The 21,352-nt window shown below is 46.1% G+C and overlaps 1 protein-coding gene across 6 annotated transcripts in view; it reads left to right on the forward strand.

The window, feature by feature from the left end:
• Nucleotides 1-21,352, forward strand: part of LOC123767303 (BTB/POZ domain-containing protein 6) — a 188,152-nt gene that overhangs the window by 49,802 nt on the left and 116,998 nt on the right. For all 6 annotated transcript variants that reach the window (XM_069313070.1, XM_069313069.1, XM_069313073.1 and 3 more), the window contains one exon: nucleotides 1,189-1,422. In XM_069313070.1, the coding sequence (XP_069169171.1) occupies nucleotides 1,189-1,422 (234 nt within the window). The remainder of the gene's footprint in view (nucleotides 1-1,188; nucleotides 1,423-21,352) is intronic.

Consider the following 21,352-nt stretch of genomic DNA (forward strand, 5'->3'; position numbering starts at 1 on the left):
AACTCGGTCTGGATAACAGGGCTTAAAAACCCTTCAGAATTTGAAGAACTATACAATCAAAGAAGCCATCTATAACTGGGCCAAGGTGTGGAGTGAATTAAAGGAATCGACTTAGAAAATTTCCTGGAATAGAAAAATTCCTGGAAGAAACTCCTCACGTCTACTGTCAGAAATGAGGAGGATGCAGAAATGGATTTTGAAGGATTTACAGATGAAATCCATGGAATGTTTAGAAATGCCGGCGAAAACTTAGAAAGACAGGATGTGGTTGATTGGCTTGAACAAGATGCCAATGACCCAGGATATGGTGGGATGAGTGAAGACGAGATTCTCCAGTCTGTTACTGGTGAGGTCGACGAAGAGGATGAAGAAGGCAGTGAAGAACCAACACCAATGACCACGAAATACAGTGTACTCATGACCTATGTTGACGGATTAATATATTTTTCGTCTAATTATGCTCATCCAGAGGTTGGAAACATGTATCCGTACCTTAGGCGAACAGAAGAGCTGATCATACAACTGGCCAGTGAACACAGAAGGCAAGCAACACTTGATTCTTATATGGTACGAAAATCTAACCAAGCGCCTTCAACAAGTGAGGCGGCACACGCAACCCAAGCGCCTTCAACAAGTGAGGCGGCACACGCAACCCAAGTGCCTTCAACCAGTGAGGCTTCCTCAGCTGACAGTGAAAACTAACTTTGCCTAACAAACTGTACAGTAATTTTAAGTGTTAATTTTAATGTTGTGTTACTATAAGTTACGTAAATTGTCAAGAATTTTTTACTTCAAGATGTGTGTCATCAATCAAGAAGACGAACAACAACAAGGTAAGTGGAGGTTTCTAGTTGAATATTTAATAATTATATGTGGCATGGCACTTCAAATTATGTTGTTTGTAGTATAAAAATATTTGGAAATGGTTAGTTTTGGACTCGTAGGTGAAAAAGTACCATTATCCGAAAAATGTGCTAATCCGGCCGGGGGTCCTTCCCATATAGTCCGGATGATCGAGTGGAGACAGTATTACATGGTTTCGGGAAAGTTACTCCTATTGTATATGTATGTATTGTGCGGTTTAAGGGTTAAAAGTAATTATATTTTATTTTTAATACTAATCCTTATTGTGAGTGTATACATATACTATTTATATTAATTAATATAAATATATATATTTACTTGCAGGCTCATCGTTTTTTGCTTGCCGCACATTCACCTGTGTTTGAGGCAATGTTGTGTGGTCCCATGGCAGAGGAAGGTATTCTGACTCTGGTAGATGATCAGCCTGAGGCCTTTGACTTCTTACTGGACTTCATCTACTTGGAGAAAGTCAACCTACCTGATGTGGAAATGGCTATTCAAGTGTACACTATTGCTCACAAATATCAGATTGATGCACTCTGTGAAATTTGCTCGATGGTAAGGATTTATAGTTAGGGAGATACTCTGGGACTATGATAATATAATGCAAGTAGTTTTGGTTGCTGGTTAAAAAAACAAGTACTGTAATGAAGATTCTCACAGACTGCGAGGGATGCATTCCTGGAAATTCATATGAATAGCGAATCTGCATAATTTGAACTTAGAATATGGGGGAAAATAGGGATAGGTTCCTCTCAAAATAAAAAAAAAAAATCGCTTGTCATTCAGTAATGTACAGTATAGGTATTAAGCAGAAAGTAACAAAACAGAAGTTAATAGTTTTTCAGGGATTCATTTAATAATAATTGAAGGTGGAATATTAGTTGGTCTCTGTTTCAGAATCCTAAAATTGTTCACACTCCTTTGATAATTACCTCCAAGCAGCACTGTGCTGTGCTTCACTTCTACCCACACACACACTATGTATATCCTTAACTGTTAGGCAATGGTTTCATCAATTGTTGATTCACAGTGAAATGTTAATATCATCATATGATGATTTAAACAATTATTGTCTTGGTTTGACATGTATGATCCAAATATGGATATACAGAGCACTACTTGGTTCCCGAACTTTAGTTATCCGAAACTTCCAGTTTCCCGATTGGGGTTGGAGAGTCACGCTACACGAATAAGTTCAGGTAGGAAGCAGTCTGCCAAGCTTTACGCCGGCCGGGGTTGGGGTTACCCTACACGAACCAAGTTCGGGTGAGGAAGCGGTCTGCCAAGCGTCGCGCCGACCCGTGGTGGTGGGTGGGTAGGTGGGAGATGATTTAGCTTGCCCACTGACCGTGTCGGGCGCCACCACTCTGGTGCCTGCTACCCTGTGATGTCACAGGTTCACGACCTATTGTTCCCATTGTTTGAATTTGTCACGAGACTGGTGTTCATTCTGTGACATTGTTTTACATATCAGCACAATCAAGGAACATCCATGCACCATGTTGACTCCAAATGCACGCATTGTGTCAGTGAAAGCATCAACGAGCGGGTTATGTAAAAGAAAGAGGTCAGTGATGACATTTGAGAAGAAAGTTGAAATAATTCAAAAGGTGGAGAGTGGTGTCCCGAGAAGTGTCGTGTGTGCTGAATATGGCATTAGTAAAAGTACTGTTTTTGATCTTCTTGACCACTTAACTGCGCCTACCGAGTTTTCTCGGTTGGCGCAGTCTGCCTGCCTGCCTGCCTGCCTGTGCCTGCCTGCCTGTGCCTGCCTGCCTGTGCCTGCCTGCCTGTGCCTGCCTGCCTGTGCCTGCCAGCCTGCGCCTGCCAGCCTGCCTTTCCCTCCCTAATTTTCACTACTTCCGTCCCTGCCTACCTCCTAGCATCTCTCCCTACCTCTCCCTCCCTCTTAGCATTTCTCCCTACCTCCTAACATCTCTCCCTACCTCCTCCTTAATTAAGAACCTTAAACACCACTACAAGAGGATGTTTGCCAGACGTCTTAATAATCAGCTTGGAACAACTAAGGACTTTTATAAAGTCTTCACAATAAAGTCAGCTATCTGGACTATTGCTAGTGCATGGGATGAGGTTAAGCAGACAACACTAAGAAATGGTTGGAAAAAACTTTGGCCCATGTCAAGTCTGTTTCCTGAGGAAGATGAGGCAGATTTTGAAGGATTTGTGGTGAAGAAAGTTAGCGAGAGAAAAAATTAAGAGAGGAACGCCTAGCCTATGTCAAGGGGATTAAGTCCCCTGAGCTGAGAGCAGAACTGGTGACTGAAACAATAGAAGATGACATAGATAGGTGGATAGATTTTGGTGAAGAAGCGCCAAACAATCGAAACATGACTGATGATGAAATTATAGAATTAGTATGTACAGCAAAAAAGCCAGAAGAGTGCGATGGAGAGGAAGAGGAAGAGGATGAAGAAACGTTAAAGGAAAAATGTAATATGGAAAAAATTCAGCAAAATTTTGAAGACATTCTGGCATTTATGGACACGAGTTACAGCGAGTTTGAAACTAAGGACATGATGAGTCTGTACAATTTGTATGTGAAGTTTTTAAAAACAAGAGTCAAGGGAATGAAACAAATGTCAATTAAAGAGTCTTTTGCAATGGCTTCCATGGAAGCTCGCATTGCATCACCTGCACCTGACTCATCGCATGTTGACCCAGTCAACCCAACAACTTCAGTCAACCCAACACCATCAACATCCACCACCACCTCTTCCATGTAACTAACTATGCTTCATTAACATCGGTCATCAACATAAGCGGATCAGGACTTCAATTATTGGTGAGTACAAACAAAATATGGTCGCATTTACGACATGAACCTGTCGATTATTTCCCCTAGAGTTTTATCATAAATTTTTCTATATATTTTTTCCCTCCATTTCTCGTATACGAACTTGCATGTTAACTGATGGGTCTCGTCCCCAAGGGGTTCGGAAACCAAGTGTTGCTCTGTAATAGAATAGGTCTACGTTGATGTAATAGAATGTACCTTGACCCATGAAAAAAATCCTGCTACCGTCAGATATTAACACCATGTAAAGCATCCAGTACTTCTACAAACATGATAACAAATTTTATTTGCCAATATCCAGGGTATAAAAACATGCAGGTCTAACAAAGTTTGTTTTATAGACAACCTCATACAAGAGGCAAATACAGTGTTTGCAGCCCTAACGGAAACCCGCGCAAAGGACTACCATGATGGTGAAATATGGATTTCAGAGTACAACCTATTCAGATGTGACAGGAAACACAGGCTACAGGGTGGGGGTCCACCTCTACATTAAAGACACACTCATCTGTACTGAGCTGCTAAATACCACAAATGATGCAGGCGATGAGTCATAATAACATGGCTGAAGTATGTTGACCAGACCACACACTAGAAAGTGAAGAGATGATGACATTTTGGTCCGTCCTGGACCAGTCTCAAGACTACTCTCAACACCAGCCTTTCTAATTTGGTTGCCTGAAGAAGCTACTCTCTGGTGTTGAGAGGCTACTCTCAACACCAGAGAGTAGCTGAAGGTTCGCCCTCTGCAATATGGTATCTTCAGGCTACCAAATTAGAAAGGTTAAATATCCCAAAAGGAATCCACAGGGAAATAGCAGTTAGGTTATATAGACTCTGTCTAGGTTACAGATGCAACTGGGAGATTGGTGAACCCCGATAGAGAGAATGTATCTTCTGCCAAACTGTCACAGAAAAGTCATTACTTCACTATCTTCTGGAATGTGAAGCAACCAACGACCTTAGAAGAGCTTTAAGAGTCCCCGATTCTTGCAGTAACCACCCTGAAGCCATCAACACAGCCACTCTCCTGGTCAAAAAAGGTGTCCAGCAGCTGGACACCCTCATAAATACTGTCAAGCAGTATCCTCCCCCGCGATAGCAGCTCGACGATTAAATGCGACCTCAGAACACTGAAAAGAATTACTGAACAAAAAATTGTACCACTTACGGGCTATTCATGCCTGTGCCACCTCTTGGGTGGCTTAATCTTTATCAATCAATCATCACAGTTTTGTTCCCAGTAGCTGAATCTTAAACAACAACAACAACAATCATCACAATCGACTTGAGAATGGTCCAGGACAGACTGAAATGTCGTCGTCCCTTCACTTTCTAGTGTGTGGTCTGGTCAACACCACCAATGATATGGTTAAAGTGTTAATAATCAAAATAGATCTCCTAAATGTAGTTATTGTCCTTGTATATAAGTCACTGGAGGAAAATCACCAGCAGTTTAACCCCTGAGCTGTTCTTGTGATTATAGCCTGCAACACGTCTAGGTGCAAGAAATAATAATAAAAAAATAAACAAAATACTCCATAACTGTACAACTAAGCTGGTATGGTGTCCAAACAACACAGTGGCAACAAAAAAACTGCATGGGACGTGGATAAGGTGCGCTGTGACATCATCAGGGCCTGGTTGCACGTGCATGAATCGCCCAGACACGGTCACGCGGGCCATTCAAGCACCAGGTGTTGCCACAAATATATTTTCAATTATTTGTTCTATATATTTCCAATGCGGTTTTATTTATTTTTCTGGGGGGAGCCCCGTCGGCTCCCTGGAGCTTTACCAGGTGGATATGCTAATGTCAGACTTTGGCATCAATCATGTGTATGGAGTTCTAGGGCCTACCGGGGACCACGGCCAGAACCTGGCCCCCCTCAGAGAGGCAAGGGGAGCAATGGCCTATTGAAACCCCCGTGTGGTTGGAAGCATTCTATGTCTGCCATCAACCGGGTCAAGCATCCAGAAAGGTAAGCATTCCAAAACAAACCCCTATTCTGGTTAAAATTGCTACCTAAAGCCGAACTAGTGGATAGAACTCCCCAACAGAAAACAAGCAAACTAGTATGACGTCATACGTCACCGTGCCGCTGTCTGCGCAGCTCCCCCCTCCCCGGGAGGGGGAAGGGGGAGCCCCAGACCTCCCACGCCGGCTATCCACCCATCAGTTCTTCAGCTGATGCTATAGGCACCGGTTGTGTGCTCCAGTAGTTGTTTCAGCACTATACCTAGAGTGTGGTGTCTGTCTTCTAGGTGGTGCGTGAGCCGGGTGTGAGTCTCCTGTACTCGGGCTGCATGCGCCTAGGGTTCCCTTCCCTAGGTGCCCTGTAAGTACTGCCCTTGGGGCTTGGGGCCACCTTCCACAAGTTCCTTGGGTCCTGCCCCTGCTAGGCCGTTTACTGCTTGGTTTTCGGCCGCTCTTTGTGTGCTTGGGTGTTCTGTCTCCCTTGTTCGCCTTAGGGTAAGGGGCAGTTTTGCACTGATGGGGTGCAGGGTACTGTGCAGCTTGTCCTTACCAATCATGGTGGCCGGCTCTGTTCCGATTGGGTACGCTGTCCTCTTGCGGGGTTTTCTTTTTCTTTTTGTTTATATACCTGGTGGGGGGGGGGGTCTACCTTCATTCTTGCCCCTTGTGTCCCTTGTGTTCTGAGTATTTTCTGGTGGTACCCTCTGCTAGGTCCCCGTGGGTGTACACGTCCCGGGGGTTCAACTCTTAGAAAGTTGTTTGGTAGCTTTGGGCGCCGGTTAGCAGTACCCTGCCTGGGATTACCTGAGCGCGAGTCCTCTTATAGTAAACGCTCGGGACCCTGGGAAACCCCTGGGGGCGCACGGGTCCGATGGATGTGACCCCAGAGTTCCCCCTCGCTTCCAGCGAGTTTGAGGGTTGCTCTCACCCCTTGTCTCTGGGTCTCTGTTTTTCCTCCGTCTGCTGCCTGTGGGGTCGGTGACACCTTCGACCTGGAGTCCTGTGAGGTTTGTTGCTCGTTGTGGCTCGGTTACCCAGTTATGCTGCCTAAGCGGGTGCGGGAAGCAGAGGCGTTGCACTTTGAGCCTTGGTGGTGGCAATGCTCTTGTTTGTTTGCTCCCCGGGAGCCCCGGGGCTGCCCCGTTTTGGTTCATGTTGGGACTTGGGGGTGTTAGTTGCTTCGGTTCCTTCCACGCCCCCTTGTCTTTCCCCTGCATCCCCCCTTCCTGCCTGCATCTGGTTCCTTACGGTCTGTAGGTTCGGGTCAGGGTTTGATGGTTTTGAGACTCGGGCAGTCTCGGGGAATTCCCCTTCCGGGGTAGTGACGGGGGCATTTGAGCCTGTTCCTCCAGCCGTGTTGTAAGAGTCTGCCAGTGGGCTCCCTTCCTTAGTGTTTTTGCGGCTGCCCCAATTTTCTTGTACGGACGGGGCTTTGGATGGAACGACTCAGCCCCGGGGCCTGTTGTGTAGGTGTCCGGGGCTGGGGAGGGGCTGACTTGGGGGGCCTTGGCCCCGTAGGACCCCGTGGGGGTTTTTCTTCCCCTCTTGGTGGGGCTTGTGGTTACGCGGAGTGAGGTTTTTCCTCCCCACTCGCCGTACGTGTTGTTGGGCGTCGGCCTCTCCCTGGGCTCGGTTCCTTGGCCTTTGAGTCGGTTGGTTCCGTCCTGTGGGTGGATGCTTCCCCCCCCCTTTTTTGGGACGGTGTCTTCGTCATGTTTCCCTGTTCTTGGGGTTTTATGTGACTTCTGGTCTTGGGTGCGCCTGTGCCTTTGTGTGCCTACGGGACTAGTGTTGGCTTCTGTGTTCTCGAGGGTTCCGGAAGGTTTTCGCTCCTTCCTGCATTATTGGAATGTCTGTTGGCTCCTCGTCCGGTTCGCTGGTTGGGCTCCTTGTTGCCCTGTTGGGCTACTTGTGGCCCTGTTGGGCTACTTGTGGCCCTGTTGGGCTACTTGTGGCCCTGTTGCATTCCCTTTTGGGCTCTGTCTTCGCTTCGTTGGCCGGTTTTGTTGTTCCTGCTTACTCTTTTGGCTACTTTTCTAGTGTAGTAGTCCAGGTTGGCGCCTTCCCGCAGAGCGGGTTGTGCGGTTCGGCCAGCGTGTCATGTGCATGCGCCGTGGAGTTTGTTTTGGTCTGGGCGGTGTAATTACCTAAGTGTAGTTACAGGATGAGAGCTACGCTCGTGGTGTCCCGTCTTCCCAGCACTCTTTGTCATATAACGCTTTGAAACTACTGACGGTCTTGGCCTCCACCACCTTCTCACCTAACTTGTTCCAACCATCTACCACTCTATTTGCGAAAGTGAATTTTCTTATATTTCTTCGGCATATGTGTTTAGCTAGTTTAACCCTTAAACTGCGCAACGCGCCTGCAGGCTCACGTCTGGTTTGCGCAACGCACCTCCGGGTATTTGTTTTTTTCACGTTCCAATCAAAACTCCCGCGCTACATGGGGTTCACATCAGCTTCCTCAGGGCTCTTGTAAACAGACGCCATCTTTAAAAAAATTGTGGTCCACATTCCCGGGTGTGGGAGCCTCAGTAGTGAGTGAGCAACTAAGGCTGACGCTCGCAGCATGAGCGCACAGCACTGCTGTTCAGTGTGTGACCACAGCATTGCCTAATAATGTCAAAATATATATATAACTTATATTATTTAGCCATGATAGTATTATAGAAGAGCCTGAGTGTGATAATGACTGGGTACAATGTTCATATATCAGTGATTCAATGCTGTTCGCGATGTGCACAGTGCTAGACACAGCACCAGAGCATTATTTCGTCCATCTAGGAATCTTCAAATGACTTCTTAGGTTCCTTTTCAAAATAAATGTGTAATCAATTATTCATTTACAGGAATTAGTGACCAGGATTGTGGTTATAATTAGCATTGTGCGTAGTATTGTGGAAGGAGGAATTTTGGTGAGGGAGGGAGGGTGAGAATTGAGGTAGCCTCATTGTGTGTGTGGGGCAGCCACTCTTGTTTTGCTCACCATACTAGCTTAGTGGTTCGCTATGGGCAAAACATATGTACATGGGTATATACAGTGTGTGTATATAGTGTAAGAACAGCAACAGGAGAATGTTGAGAGGAGCTATTTTGGTGAGGGAGGTTACGTTGTAATCGTAGCGTCGTCTGCTGTCTGCTGTGTGATTTTTCATAACAGCAACAAGAGTATGTTGATAGGAGCTAAGAACATAAGAACAAAGGTAACTGCAGTAGGCCTAATGGTCCATACAAGGCAGCTCCTATTTATAACCACCCAATTCCACTCATGTACGTGTCCAACTCACGCTTCAAACAATCAAGGGACCCCACCACGTTACTGGCAATTGGTTCCACAAATTAATAACCCTGTTACTGAACCTGTATTTACCCAAGTCTTTCCTAAATCTTCCTCTGGCTCTTGGGTCCTGCCTATATGGAAGAACTTGTGGGATAGTACCAGTGGAGTGCAGTGGTGCTATAGGCACAATCGGCGAAAACTGTACAACCATCAGAGGTCTGCGGTTGTTACACGACCTATTTGCGAGTATACGCCATATTGCCAGTACGTCCGTGGACCTCCAGGGCACACTAGCCTGTTTTCGAATAGAAGTTCCGGCCCATCCTGGTTGTGGGGGGTATGTGGGCCTGCGGGCCTCTCCAAGCAGCTGCCTGGTGGGCCACCCTCTGGCTGGAGTAGCCTAGCCTCGGGCCGGGCTTGGGGTGTAAATGAGCTCCCAGAACCCCATCCAGCAGGTATCGAGCAGGGTTCTCCGCCATCGGTCGCCTGGTGTGCAGGTTCCTGGGCCTGCTGGGTTCTGTCGTTTCTCCGTTGGCCCTGTCTGGGGTCTGCCTGCTCCGTTCTCTGCCTTTGCAGAAGCGAGTTGCTATTTACATGTTGCAGGTTGCGGTGGTGCCTGTTGCTGCTGCTGCACGTGTGCATTGGTAACGTGTTTCGCGGTGGTGTCCTTGTTCCTGTGTCCGGTTGTGGTGTAATTACCTAAGTGTAGTTACAGGATGAGAGCTACGCTCGTGGTGTCCCGTCTTCCCAGCACTCTTTGTCATATAATGCTATGAAACTACTGACGGTCTTGGCCTCCACCACCTTTTCCCCTAACTTGTTCCAACCGTCTACCACTCTGTTTGCGAAACTGAATTTTCTCATATTTCTTCGGCATCTGTGTTTAGCTAGTTTATATCTATGACCTCTTGTTCTTAAAGTTCCAGGTCTCAGGAAATCTTCCCTATCGATTTTATCAATTCCTGTTACTATTTTGTATGTAGTGATCATATCACCTCTTTTTCTTTTGTCTTCTAGTTTTGGCATATTTAATGCCTCTAACCTCTCCTCGTAGCTCTTGCCCTTCAATTCTGAAAGCCACTTAGTAGCATGAAAGCCACTTAGTAGCATGTCTTTGCACCTTTTCCAGTTTGTTGATGTGCTTCTTTAGATATGGGCACCACACATCGCTGTATATTTTAGCTTTGGCCTAACAAAAGTCGTGAACAATTTCTTTAGTATATCACCATCCATGTATTTAAAAGCAATTCTGAAGTTAGAAAGCGTGGCATAGACTCCTCGCACAATATTCTTTATGTGGTCCTCAGGTGATAGTTGATAGTTGGTGTGGCACTTTGCTGCTGTTTTGTGCCTAGGGTTTGCGTATGAGGGTTTGCTTGTTGGTTTTTCGTGGTCTTTGGTTCCCTGGCTTGGCCCTCTCATGTGTGTGGGGTTTTTCTGTCCCTGCCTGATTGTCCACCCCTGGTTGTTTCCTGGGGTTTGTGCTTCAGCTCTTTCGTCCTGCATCTCCCCAGTCGTTTTCCTGGCATCTCCTTTGGTCGGTTTTGCCTGCACTTGCTCTGCTGTGTGGAGGGGGGGGGGGTTCGGTTTCCACCGCTTCCTTTCCTTGTGTGTTCCCTTGTTTCCTCCTCTGCCGCAGGGGTGTTCTGCGTGCGTTCCTTGGCTTCTTGGACGTTCTTTCAGCCTGTGTCCTGTGGTGCGCTTATTTGTCTCGGTCTGTAGCAGTTGCTCGTACCCCTTGGTTCGGGTACTGTTTCTGGAGGCGACCCTTCCGCCTTCTTCGGTTTCCTAGCTTACCCTGCCGATTGGCTTTTCGGGGTCTTGCGATGTCTTGCGTCAGACCCGTCGTTTCTGACCTCCTGGCGGGCTTGCTTGCTTTGGGGAGTTTTTCTGTTCGGCAGAAGTTCCATCTCGTTTGTGCCGCCTGGGCTTCGATGGTCGCGCCCGAGATCTTTCCATGGCTCCGCCTTTTCCTGGGCTTGGAGGGGCCTTGTCGGGGCTGCTTACGTTCTGCCTCGCGGTCTCGCCTCCGGTTGGTGGTCGGGTGGCTTCGTGGTAGGTGTCCCACCTGCGTATTTCTTCTTGGCGGCAGTATGGGGTATTTTGGCGGTCCTTCCTTTTCCTCCTGTCCCTTCTTAGGTGGCTGCCCTTGTTAGCATCAGCTTGGTTTTCTGGTGGGGGTTGGGGTCCGTCGTCTTGCCACATACTGTCGCCTCTTTTCGTGCGGCGCTGGCGGAGCCGCTTCGGCTTGCTTTCGTTCTTGGTGTTGCTTCTGCACCGTTAGTAAGCTGCCTCGTGCGTTGTTTCACCTCCGGCTTGTTCATGCGCCGCTTGCACCGTCCTGGTCTCTGGTCAGCGTGCTCTGTCTTCTCGGTTGGTAGTGCTCCTTCAGTTCCGGTTTGTTTTTTCATCGGCTCTTTTTTTTTCCTTTTGGCATTTGCCTCTGGGGGTCGGGCCACTGAGTTTCTTGCTCCTTCGGTTTTAGCGTTTTGGTTGTTTGGTGGCAGCAGTCTCCATCTTTTCTGGCGCAGGGTGGGGCTGCTGCGGTCTGGAGGGGTCCTTGGTTTGTTGGTGCTTGGTTAGTCGGGCCGGGGTGGTGTCGTGTTTTGTGTTCGGTGGGGGCCCTCCGCTGTTGTTTCCATGCCACGGCATCTGTGTCCAGGGCGCGTTTTGTGTTGATCCGGTTCTGTTCTTCCCGGTTCGCGGGTGACGGTGTCCCAGGTTGTCAGCCGTGTTCTTGCGGCTAACCTGCCTGTGTTCTTCCCACTTGCCAGTGGCGTTCGTGGCTTCGCTGCTCTTGCTGCCATCTGTGCGACGTGTCCTTGCGGTCATTCGAGCATGGATCTTTGGTGTTCGTACAGGAGCCTTGCTGCTCGTTGTTCTCGTGTTGTTCCCGGGCCCTTTCGGGGCTATGGTGCCTTGGGTTGGTGTTTGCTGCCTGTTGTCTCGCTTCCGTGGGGGGTGCGTGGTGTCCGCCTCCCGGTTCTGTCCCTTTGACCCTCCTCCGTGGGTAGTTAGCTCCGGGGAGCCGACGGGGCTCCCCCCAGAAAACCAGCGTTGAATGTAATGAAACAGCATTTTCTGGGTGAGACCCGGAGGCTCCCTGGAAACCCTCCTTCCCTCCCTCCGGTCGGCGGTTTTTCGCATGTTTTGACATCCAACCTTAGAACTGATGGGTGGATAGCTGACGTGGGAGGTCTGGGGCTCCCCCTTCCCCCCTCCTGGGGAGGGGGGAGCTGCGCAGACAGCGGCGCGGTGACGTGTGACGTCATACTTGTTTGCTTGTTTTCTGTTGGGAAGTTCTATCCACTAGTTCGGGTTTAGGTAGCAATTTTAACCAGAATAGGGGTTTGTTTTAGAATGCTTACCTTTCTGGATGCTTGACCCGGTCGATGGCAGACATAGAATGCTTCCAACCACACGGGGGTTTCTATAGGCCATTGCTCCCCTTGCCTCTCTGAGGGGGCCCGGTTCTGGCCATAGTCCCTGGTAGGCCCTAGAACTCCATACACATGACTGATGCCAAAGTCTGACATTAGCATATCAGCCTGGTAAAGCTCCGGAGAGCCTCCGGGTCTCACCCAGAAAATGGCGTTTCATTACATTCAACGCTGGTTTTTATTGTATATGATGCATATTTGTGTCCTTTACAATATGTATACAGTAGAACATTCATAATCTTCCATGGATTTGTTACATGTGTCAGTAATGTGTCCACAATAAATGTTTATTGTCGCAATATTACTTGTTAAAAATTCACTAAAATTACAATATGTACAGTTTCATACACTATTTACACAGTAACACACTGTATTACACACTCAGTACTTCGGAAGTGGGTAATAATCAACGAAGTAATCCATGGTGCACAGCGCGACTTTGCTCTCATTGCACCAGGTACAGATAAATTTTCGCTTCCTGTTTCTTCATTCTGTGTGCTTGCAAATAACGCACTCAAGTACACCCTTGGCTTTAGTACTTATTGGTTGTATGTAGCCAAGCTTGTAAAGCATAAGGTAGTATTGAAAAGATTATAGGAAAAGATCAATTTGTAAGGTAGTCTTGAAAAGATCGATTTGTATGGTCCCACACAGGAAGAGATTCAGCATACCTCAAGAGTGTCCGTCAGTTAGAAAGAGATTCAGCTAGCCTCAAAGAGTGTCCGTCAGTTAGGAAGAGATTCAGTTATTCTTGCAAATATCTATGGAAAACACCACCATGGAAGCCGCTAACACTGTTCATCTATGCTATTTGTATCAGATGCATTATCACTGAATGCAGAAAACGATTCATCTATGTATCATCTAAATAAATGTAGATTGCATAGGATTGCAAGGGTGACGCTCAGAGCTACAACTGGATATGCTCGCTGTATCGTCCTCATAGGTGCTGTATCACTTGCATCCGACCTTTGTGTTAGGTCCTTATTGCGCCTAGCTTCACCAATATTATGACCCTTATGTTCTTCAAACAATAATGTTTGAATTTCATCAACAGAGCGTTATCTTTCAACACCGCGTCGGACAGGTGTTTGGGAGCCAGAGGCGCGTGCGCCACCCATGGTTGCTCATTCAGTACTAACCCAGCCAGCAGCCCTAGGGCATTCTGGGAATTATTTCCAAGATGGCTGCCTCTCACTGGAGGTTCTAAGAGTACATTTCATACACAACCAACCTCGTGCACATTTAGAATTGGTACCGAAAAATGAAAAATGAGTTTTCTCGGTTGGGGCAGATTCCCGCCGACCAAGAATACTCGGTTGGCGCAGTTAAGTGGTTAAAGAACACAATAAAGTAACCGTCAAAACTGCAAGAAAAATGACAGGTTGCATAACAAAAACCTATCTCACTAGAGATGCTATACTGTTGATGATACTTTTCAAGACACTAGTGTTCTCTTGAGTGGAATACTGCTGCACAATGAAAGCCTCTTTCAAAGCTGGAGAAATTGCTGACCTGGAGAGCGTGCAGAGATCCTTTTCTGCTAAGAATCCACTCGGTAAAACATCTAAACTATTGGGATCAACTAAAGAGTCTAAAACTGTTTTCTCTTGAGTGCAGGCAGGAGATATACATAATAATTTACACATGGAAAACAGTAGAGGGGCTGGTCCCAAACCTGCACACAGAAATAACATCACCTTAGACCAGAATGCATGGCAGGATGTGCAGAATACTTCCATTGAAAAGCAGAGGTGCAACAGGTACTCTGAGAGTATCTGTTGCATCAACATCAGAGGCCCGAGACTGTTCAACATGCTTCCACTACACATGAGGGGCATAACTGGCTGACCCCTCACAGTGTTCAAGAGAGAACTCGATAAGCACCTCCAAAAGGATACCTGATCAATCGGGCTGTTACTCATACATCAGGGTGCAGGCAGCCTCGTCCAACAGCTTGGTTGACTAGTCCAGCAACGAGGAGGCCTGGTCGACGACCAGGCCATGGGGTCGCTAATCCCCGAAATCACCTCAAGGTAACCTCATGGTCATGGTAAGGAGATAGCGTCGTTTACTGACTGTGTGGCCACCTGTTATTGTCTGCATTCACCATACCAGCTCAGTGGTTCTCTATGGTGAACACAAATTTAGATTCCTATATATAATGTGTGTATTAGTGTAATAACAGCAAAAAGATTTTGTTGGGAGAAGCCATTTGGTTGACGGAGGTGGCGTCGTCTGCATGACTTGTCTAGCTGTGTAGAGGTTGGCCACTATGCTCTTTGGGAATCCTACAAGTTTAGGTGTACAGTTACGGTGAATACAACATGTAGATACCTACATATAATGTGTGTATATAGTGTAATAACACCACAAACAGTATTGTTGGGGGGGGGAGAAATTTTAGTGCATCTGGCCTTGAATCAGTGAGGGAGGCATCCACCAGCTGTGTGTGTATCGATGTCTCTTAGTGCCTGAACTAACTGTATCAGCTTAGTTGTGCAGTTGTGGTGAACAAAACATGTAGGTACTTATATATAACATCTGTATATAGTGTAATAACACCATAAACAGTATTGTTGTTGGAGTAATTTTAGTGCGTCTGGCCTTGAATCAGTGAGGGAGGCAGCCGCCAGTTGACTGTGTGTAGCAACGTCTCTTAGTGCCTGAACTAATTATATCAGCTTAATTGTACAGTTTTGGTAAACAAAACATGTAGATAATTATATATAACGTCTGTATATAGTGAATAAAAGCAAAAACAGTATGGTGGAAGGAGGAATGTTGGTGAGTGAGGGGTTGTTGAGGGAGGGAGTGGCAACAAGTGGCTGGCTGCTGTGTGGTGGCTACTCCTCATTGCTTTTTTACTAATAATACCAATTTAGTGGTTCATTATGGTAAACAAAACATGCAGATACTTATATATAACCTGTGTATATGCTGTAGTGTAATAACAGCAAAACTATTTTTTTATTTTTTTATGTACATAATAATTGAATCACTAATATGCACGCCATACTTTTGAGTATAGCGATGATTCACCCCATTTATTATATAAATCTATCACACTACACACTAGTGATTAATATTATTGCTAAAAAACTAAGAAAAATCAGACATTGAAATAATTAGGTAATAATATCTTTGTGGCAACTCCGACCTGACACCTCGGGTGACGCTGACCGCCTCTGACGACTGCTTTGTCAACACCCACATTTTGCCAGACTTCCTTGGCCTATTGCGGCCAAAATATGTCGCCTACGATTTTTTATTTTTTTTTCACTGTGCTCAGGGAATACAAATTAACATTTTTAGAAGAAGAAAACAAATTTTATCATTTTTTCTGGGGGGAGCCCCGTCGGCTCCCCAGAGCTATCCAGGCTGAATGGATATGTATAACTTTCTGGCATCAGTCAAAGTGCTAGGAGTTCTTGCCTACCGGGGATCACGAGCCAGAACCTGGCCCCCTCAGAGAGGCATGAGGAGCAATGGCCTATAGAAACCCCACTTGTGGTTGGGAGCATTCTATGTCTGCCATCGACTGGGATAGGCACCCAGAAAGGTAGACGCCCCAAAACAAACCCCTATTCTGGTAAAAATATTGCTACTGAAAGCCGAACGAGTGGACAGAACTCCCCAAACAAAATTATCTAACTAGCATGACGTCATCACGTCGCTGCGCCACCGTCTGCGCAACCCCCCCACTCCCCAGGAGGGGGAAGGGGGAGCCCCAGACCCTCCATGCCAGCGATCCAACTGGCAGTTCTTGACTGATGGAATTACTGGCTGATTGAGTGCCTCTGGCTCCGTTTTTTTTCAGTTCTGTGCCTTGTGGTGTGGACTGTCTCTACCGGTGGGGTGTGTGCCAGGAGTAAGATTCCACAGTACTCGGGCTGCATGCGTCTAGGGCTATCTTCCCTAGGTGCCCTGTAAGTACTGCCCTTGGGGCTTGGGGCCACCTTCCACAAGTCACCTTGGGTTCTACCTCGCTGTGTCCTTTATTGCTCGGTACTGGGCCACCCTTGGAGTCGGCTGGGGTTTTGTTGCCCTGGTTTGTCTCTGGGTAGGTGGTAGTTTTCGTCACTGGTAGGGGCGCAGGGTACTGCACAGCTAGTTTTCACCATAACAGTGGCCATCTCTGTTCCGCCTGGGTACGTTGTCCTATTGCGGGGTTTTTCTTTTGTTTTTGCCTGGTGGGGGGGGTCTGCCTTTATGGTCTCCCATTCCTGTTCTAGGTGATTTCTTTCCATTCCTTCTGTTGGTGGTACTCCCCGCTTGGCCCCCGTGAGTGGACACGTCCCGGGGGTTCAGCTTTATTAGTTTGGTAGAATTGGGCACCGGTTCGCGGTACCTTGTCTGGGCTTCCCTTAGCGTGTACCAATGGCTAAGGGCCCTGGAAAACCCCAAGGGGGCTCCGTGGTCCTATAGGTGTGTCCCCGGAGTCCCTCTCGCATCCTGCGAGTTTGACGGTTGATCTGTCCCCTTGTCTCAGGGTGACACTCACGGGTTGTGCCTCCGCCATGCTGCCTGTTGGGTCATTGTTTCTTGTGACCCGGAGTTGTATGGCTGGTGTTGTCAGTACGTGCTCTTTCACCCAGGTCGCTGGTCATGATAATCGGGTGCAGGCGGCTGCGGCGTTGCTTGCTGGTTGTAGGTTGCTGCAACGCTCTTGGTTGTTTGTGGCCCCGGATGCCCCGAGGCTGCCCCGTTTTGGTGGTTGGGGTCCGGACTTGGGGGTGGGGGGGTCGCTTTGGCTCTGGCTCCTTCCGCTCCTTGTCCTTTTCCTTCTGTTCTACACACTTCCTCCCTTGCTTCCTGCTCCAAACCATAGGCAGGTTTCGGGGTTGGGGCGGGGTCTGGTTGGGTTGAGACTTGGGCAGTCTCGGGGGTTCCTCTTCCAGGGTGGCGGCGGAGGCATTCGAATTGGTTCCTCCAGTAGTGCCGGGGTTTGTTTTGGGGCTCCTACCTTTCTGGGTACCCATCCCGGTCGATGGCAGACATAGAATGCTCCCAACCACAAGGGGGGTTTCTATAGGCCATTGCTCCTCATGCCTCTCTGAGGGGGCCAGGTTCTGACTTGTGGTCCCTGGTAGGCAAGAACTCCTAGCACTTTGACTGATGCCAGAAAGTTATATATATCCATTCAGCCTGGATAGCTCTGGGGAGCCTCCGGGATTCACCCAGAAAATGGCGTTTCATTACATTCAACGCTGGTTTTTTCTTGCGCACAGGGGTGTAAATCTCCTCAGGACCCCTTAGCAGCTTAACCCCTTAACTGTGCAGCCTCCAAAATATGACACCCCCCAGTGCGCAGGAAATAAAATCTCTGGAAAAAATTTATTTTCTGTTTATATAGTGTCAAAACCCCTTCCCTGAGTATGGGTATAGTAACAGAAGGTCGTAATTGTACATACTTTGGCTGCTATGGGGTCCGTAAGTTCGTGTGTGACGTCTTCATTCCCTGGTCGCCCATGGTGTATGCCTCCAGGGCCGGTAGGGCGGTCGGGGCAGGATGTGCGAGTTGCAGCGAATATATTTTTGTTCATTTTCTGCGCACAGTTCCAAATACATTTTATATGCTTTTACGTGCCAATCCTCTGTATAATGAACACATACACTATATTATGGCAGTAGAACATCCATACTGTCCGAAGACACTTAATGATACAGTATCATTACGTCACCTCCCTCACCAAAATAGCTCTTCCCAACATACTCCTGTTGGTGTTACTACACTATATACACACATTGTATATACGCATGTACAAATGTGTTCACCATAGCAAACCACTAAGCTAGTATGATGAGCAAAACAAAGAGTGGCTGCCACAGACCAAAAGACACAAAAATGGAATCAATACAGCAAGAGGCCAAACCCCAAACATACCAGCGATACAAAGATGCGAGAAACAACTACATGGCAGTGAGGAGAGAGGCAGAAAGAAATTTTGAAAAAGGGATTGCAGACAAATGTAAAACAGAACCAGGTTTATTCTATAAATTCATAAACAACAAATTGCAGGTAAAGGATAATATTCAGAGGTTGAAAATGGGAAATAGATTCACGGAAAATGAAAAGGAAATGTGTGAAACATTAAACGAAAAGTTCCAAAGTGTGTTTGTACAAAATGAAATTTTCAGGGGAACCAGACACAAGAAGAATTCCAGAGAACAACATAGAGCACATAGAGGTGTCTAGAGACGAAGTGGAAAAAATGCTCAAGGAGCTAAGTAAGAACAAAGCAGTTGGTTCAGATGGAGTTTCACCATGGGTTCTGAGAGAATGTGCACCTGAGCTCAGCATTCCACTTCAACTGATTTTTCAGGCATCCCTGTTTACAGGAGTTGTAGCTGATGTGTGGAAAAAGGCTAACATAGTTCCAATCTACAAAAGTGGAAGCTGGGAAGACCCCCTTAATTATAGACCTGTATCATTGACAAGTGTAATAGTCAAAATATTGGGAAAAATAATTAAAATTAAATGGGTAGAACACCTGGAGAGAAATTATTTAATTTCAGACAGACAGTATGGTTTTCGATCTGGAAGATCCTGTGTATCGAATTTACTCAGTTTCTATGATCGAGCCACAGAGATATTACAGGAAAGAGATGGTTGGGTTGACTGCATCAATCTGGACCTAAAAAAGGCTTTCGACAGAGTTCCACATAAGAGGTTGTTCTGGAAACTGGAAAATATTGGAGGGGTGACAGGTAAGCTAACATGGATGAAAAATTTTCTGACTGATAGAAAAATGAGGGCAGTAATCAGAGGCAATGTATCGGACTGGAGAAATGTCACGAGTGGAGTACCACAGGGTTCAGTTCTTGCACCAGTGATGTTTATTGTCTACATAAATGATCTACCAGTTGGTATACAGAATTATATGAATATGTTTGCTGATGATGCTAAGATAATAGGAAGGATAAGAAATTTAGATGATTGTCATGCCCTTCAAGAAGACCTGGATAAAATAAGTATATGGAGCACCACTTGGCAAATGGAATTTAATGTTAATAAATGCCATGTTGTGGAATGTGGAATAGGAGAACATAGACCCCACACAACATATACATTATGTGAAAAATCTTTAAAGAATTCTGATAAAGAAAGAGATCTAGGGGTGGTTCTAGATAGAAAACTATCACCTGAGGACCACATAAAGAATATTGTGCGAGGAGCCTATGCTACGCTTTCTAACTTCAGAATTGCTTTTAAATACATAGATGGCGATATACTAAAGAAATTGTTCATGACTTTTGTTAGGCCAAAACTAGAATATGCAGCTGTTGTGTGGTGCTCATATCTTACGAAGCACATCAACAAACTGGAAAAGGTGCAAAGACATGCTACTAAGAAGCTCCCAGAACTGAAGGGCAAGAGCTACAAGGAGAGGTTAGAGGCATTAAATATGCCAAAACTAGAAGACAGAAGAAAAAGAGGTGATATGATCACTACGTACTAAATAGTAACAGGAATTGATAAAATCGACAGGGAAGATTTCCTGAGACCTGGAACTTCAAGAACAAGGTCATAGATTTAAACTAGCTAAACACAGATGCCGAAGAAATATAAGAAAATTCACTTTCGCAAGTAGAGTGGTAGACGGTTGGAACAAGTTAGGTGAGAAGGTGGTGGAGGCCAAGACCGTCAGTAGTTTCAAAGCGTTATATGACAAAGAGTGTTGGGAAGACGGGACACCACGAGCGTAGCTCTCATCCTGTAACTACACTTAGGTCATTACACACAGTTAGGCTACCTCTATTCTCTCTTTCGCTCCCTCACCACAATTCCTCCTCCCACAATACTACGCGCAGTGCTTATTATCACCACAATCCTGCTGTTATCTCAATGCTGGTCACTAAATCTTGTAAATACATAATTGACCACAAGTTTATTTTGTAAAGGAACCTAAGAAGTCATTTGAAGATTCCTAGATGGACGAAATAATGCTGTGGTGCTGTGGCTAGTGCTGTGAACATCGTGAACACAGCATTGAATCACAAATTTTTTAATATTGTACACAGTCATTATCACACTCAGCCTCTTCTGTAATACTATCATGGCTAAATAATACAAATTCTATATATTTTTTGACATTAGGCGATGCTGTGGTCACAAGCTGAACAGCAGTGCTGTGAGCTCATGCTGCGTGCACCGGCCTTGGTTGCTCACTGAGCACTTGAGGCTCTCACACCTGGGAATGTGGACCACGATTTTTTTTAAAGATGTCGTCTGTTTACAAGAGCCCTGAGGAAGCTGATGTGAACCTCATGTAGCTGCGGGAGTTTTGAATGGAACATGAAAAATAATAATACCTGGAGGCGGGTAGTGCACCCCAGACATGGGCCTGCAGTCGCGATGCGCAGTTAAAGGGTTAAGGGTTAAGTTGACCAAACCCCACACTAGAAAGAGAAGAGATGACAACTTTTCGGTCTGTCCTTGATCATTATCATGTCGATTATGTTATCAAATCACAATCGACTTGATAGTGGTTCAGGATGGACCGAAACGTCGTCATCTCTTCACTTAATAGTGTGTGGTTTGGTCAACATTTTTCAGCCACATTATTGTGACTCCTCATATGCATAACAGATATTAACACCCAGCCAGCATAGCATCAATGTATTTATATGATATATAACAAAATAGAGCATAATAACATACTCATTATTATTTGTGTTATTATGTATTACTCAGCAATGCTATAAAGGCACCAGCTGCATATGCACTTTGTGGACACTTCTTAGTACTATTCTTCTTTGTGCATTGGACAGGTGCTTGCATCTCTTTATTACTGCATTATCCATCAGCTCCAGTTAATAGAAGCTGTTCTCCTTATCAACAAAACGTTCTTCTTTTTAAGAAATTTGTCTAAAATCAATTTTTGAAAATATTTTGATGAAAGTTTCACGACATTGAAGCCAATAAGTTTGAGATTTGTTTAACATTTTTAAGTAATTTTGATATAA

Source organism: Procambarus clarkii, chromosome 74 (assembly GCF_040958095.1).
Source record: "Procambarus clarkii isolate CNS0578487 chromosome 74, FALCON_Pclarkii_2.0, whole genome shotgun sequence".
In the NCBI taxonomy this organism is placed as follows: domain Eukaryota; kingdom Metazoa; phylum Arthropoda; class Malacostraca; order Decapoda; family Cambaridae; genus Procambarus; species Procambarus clarkii.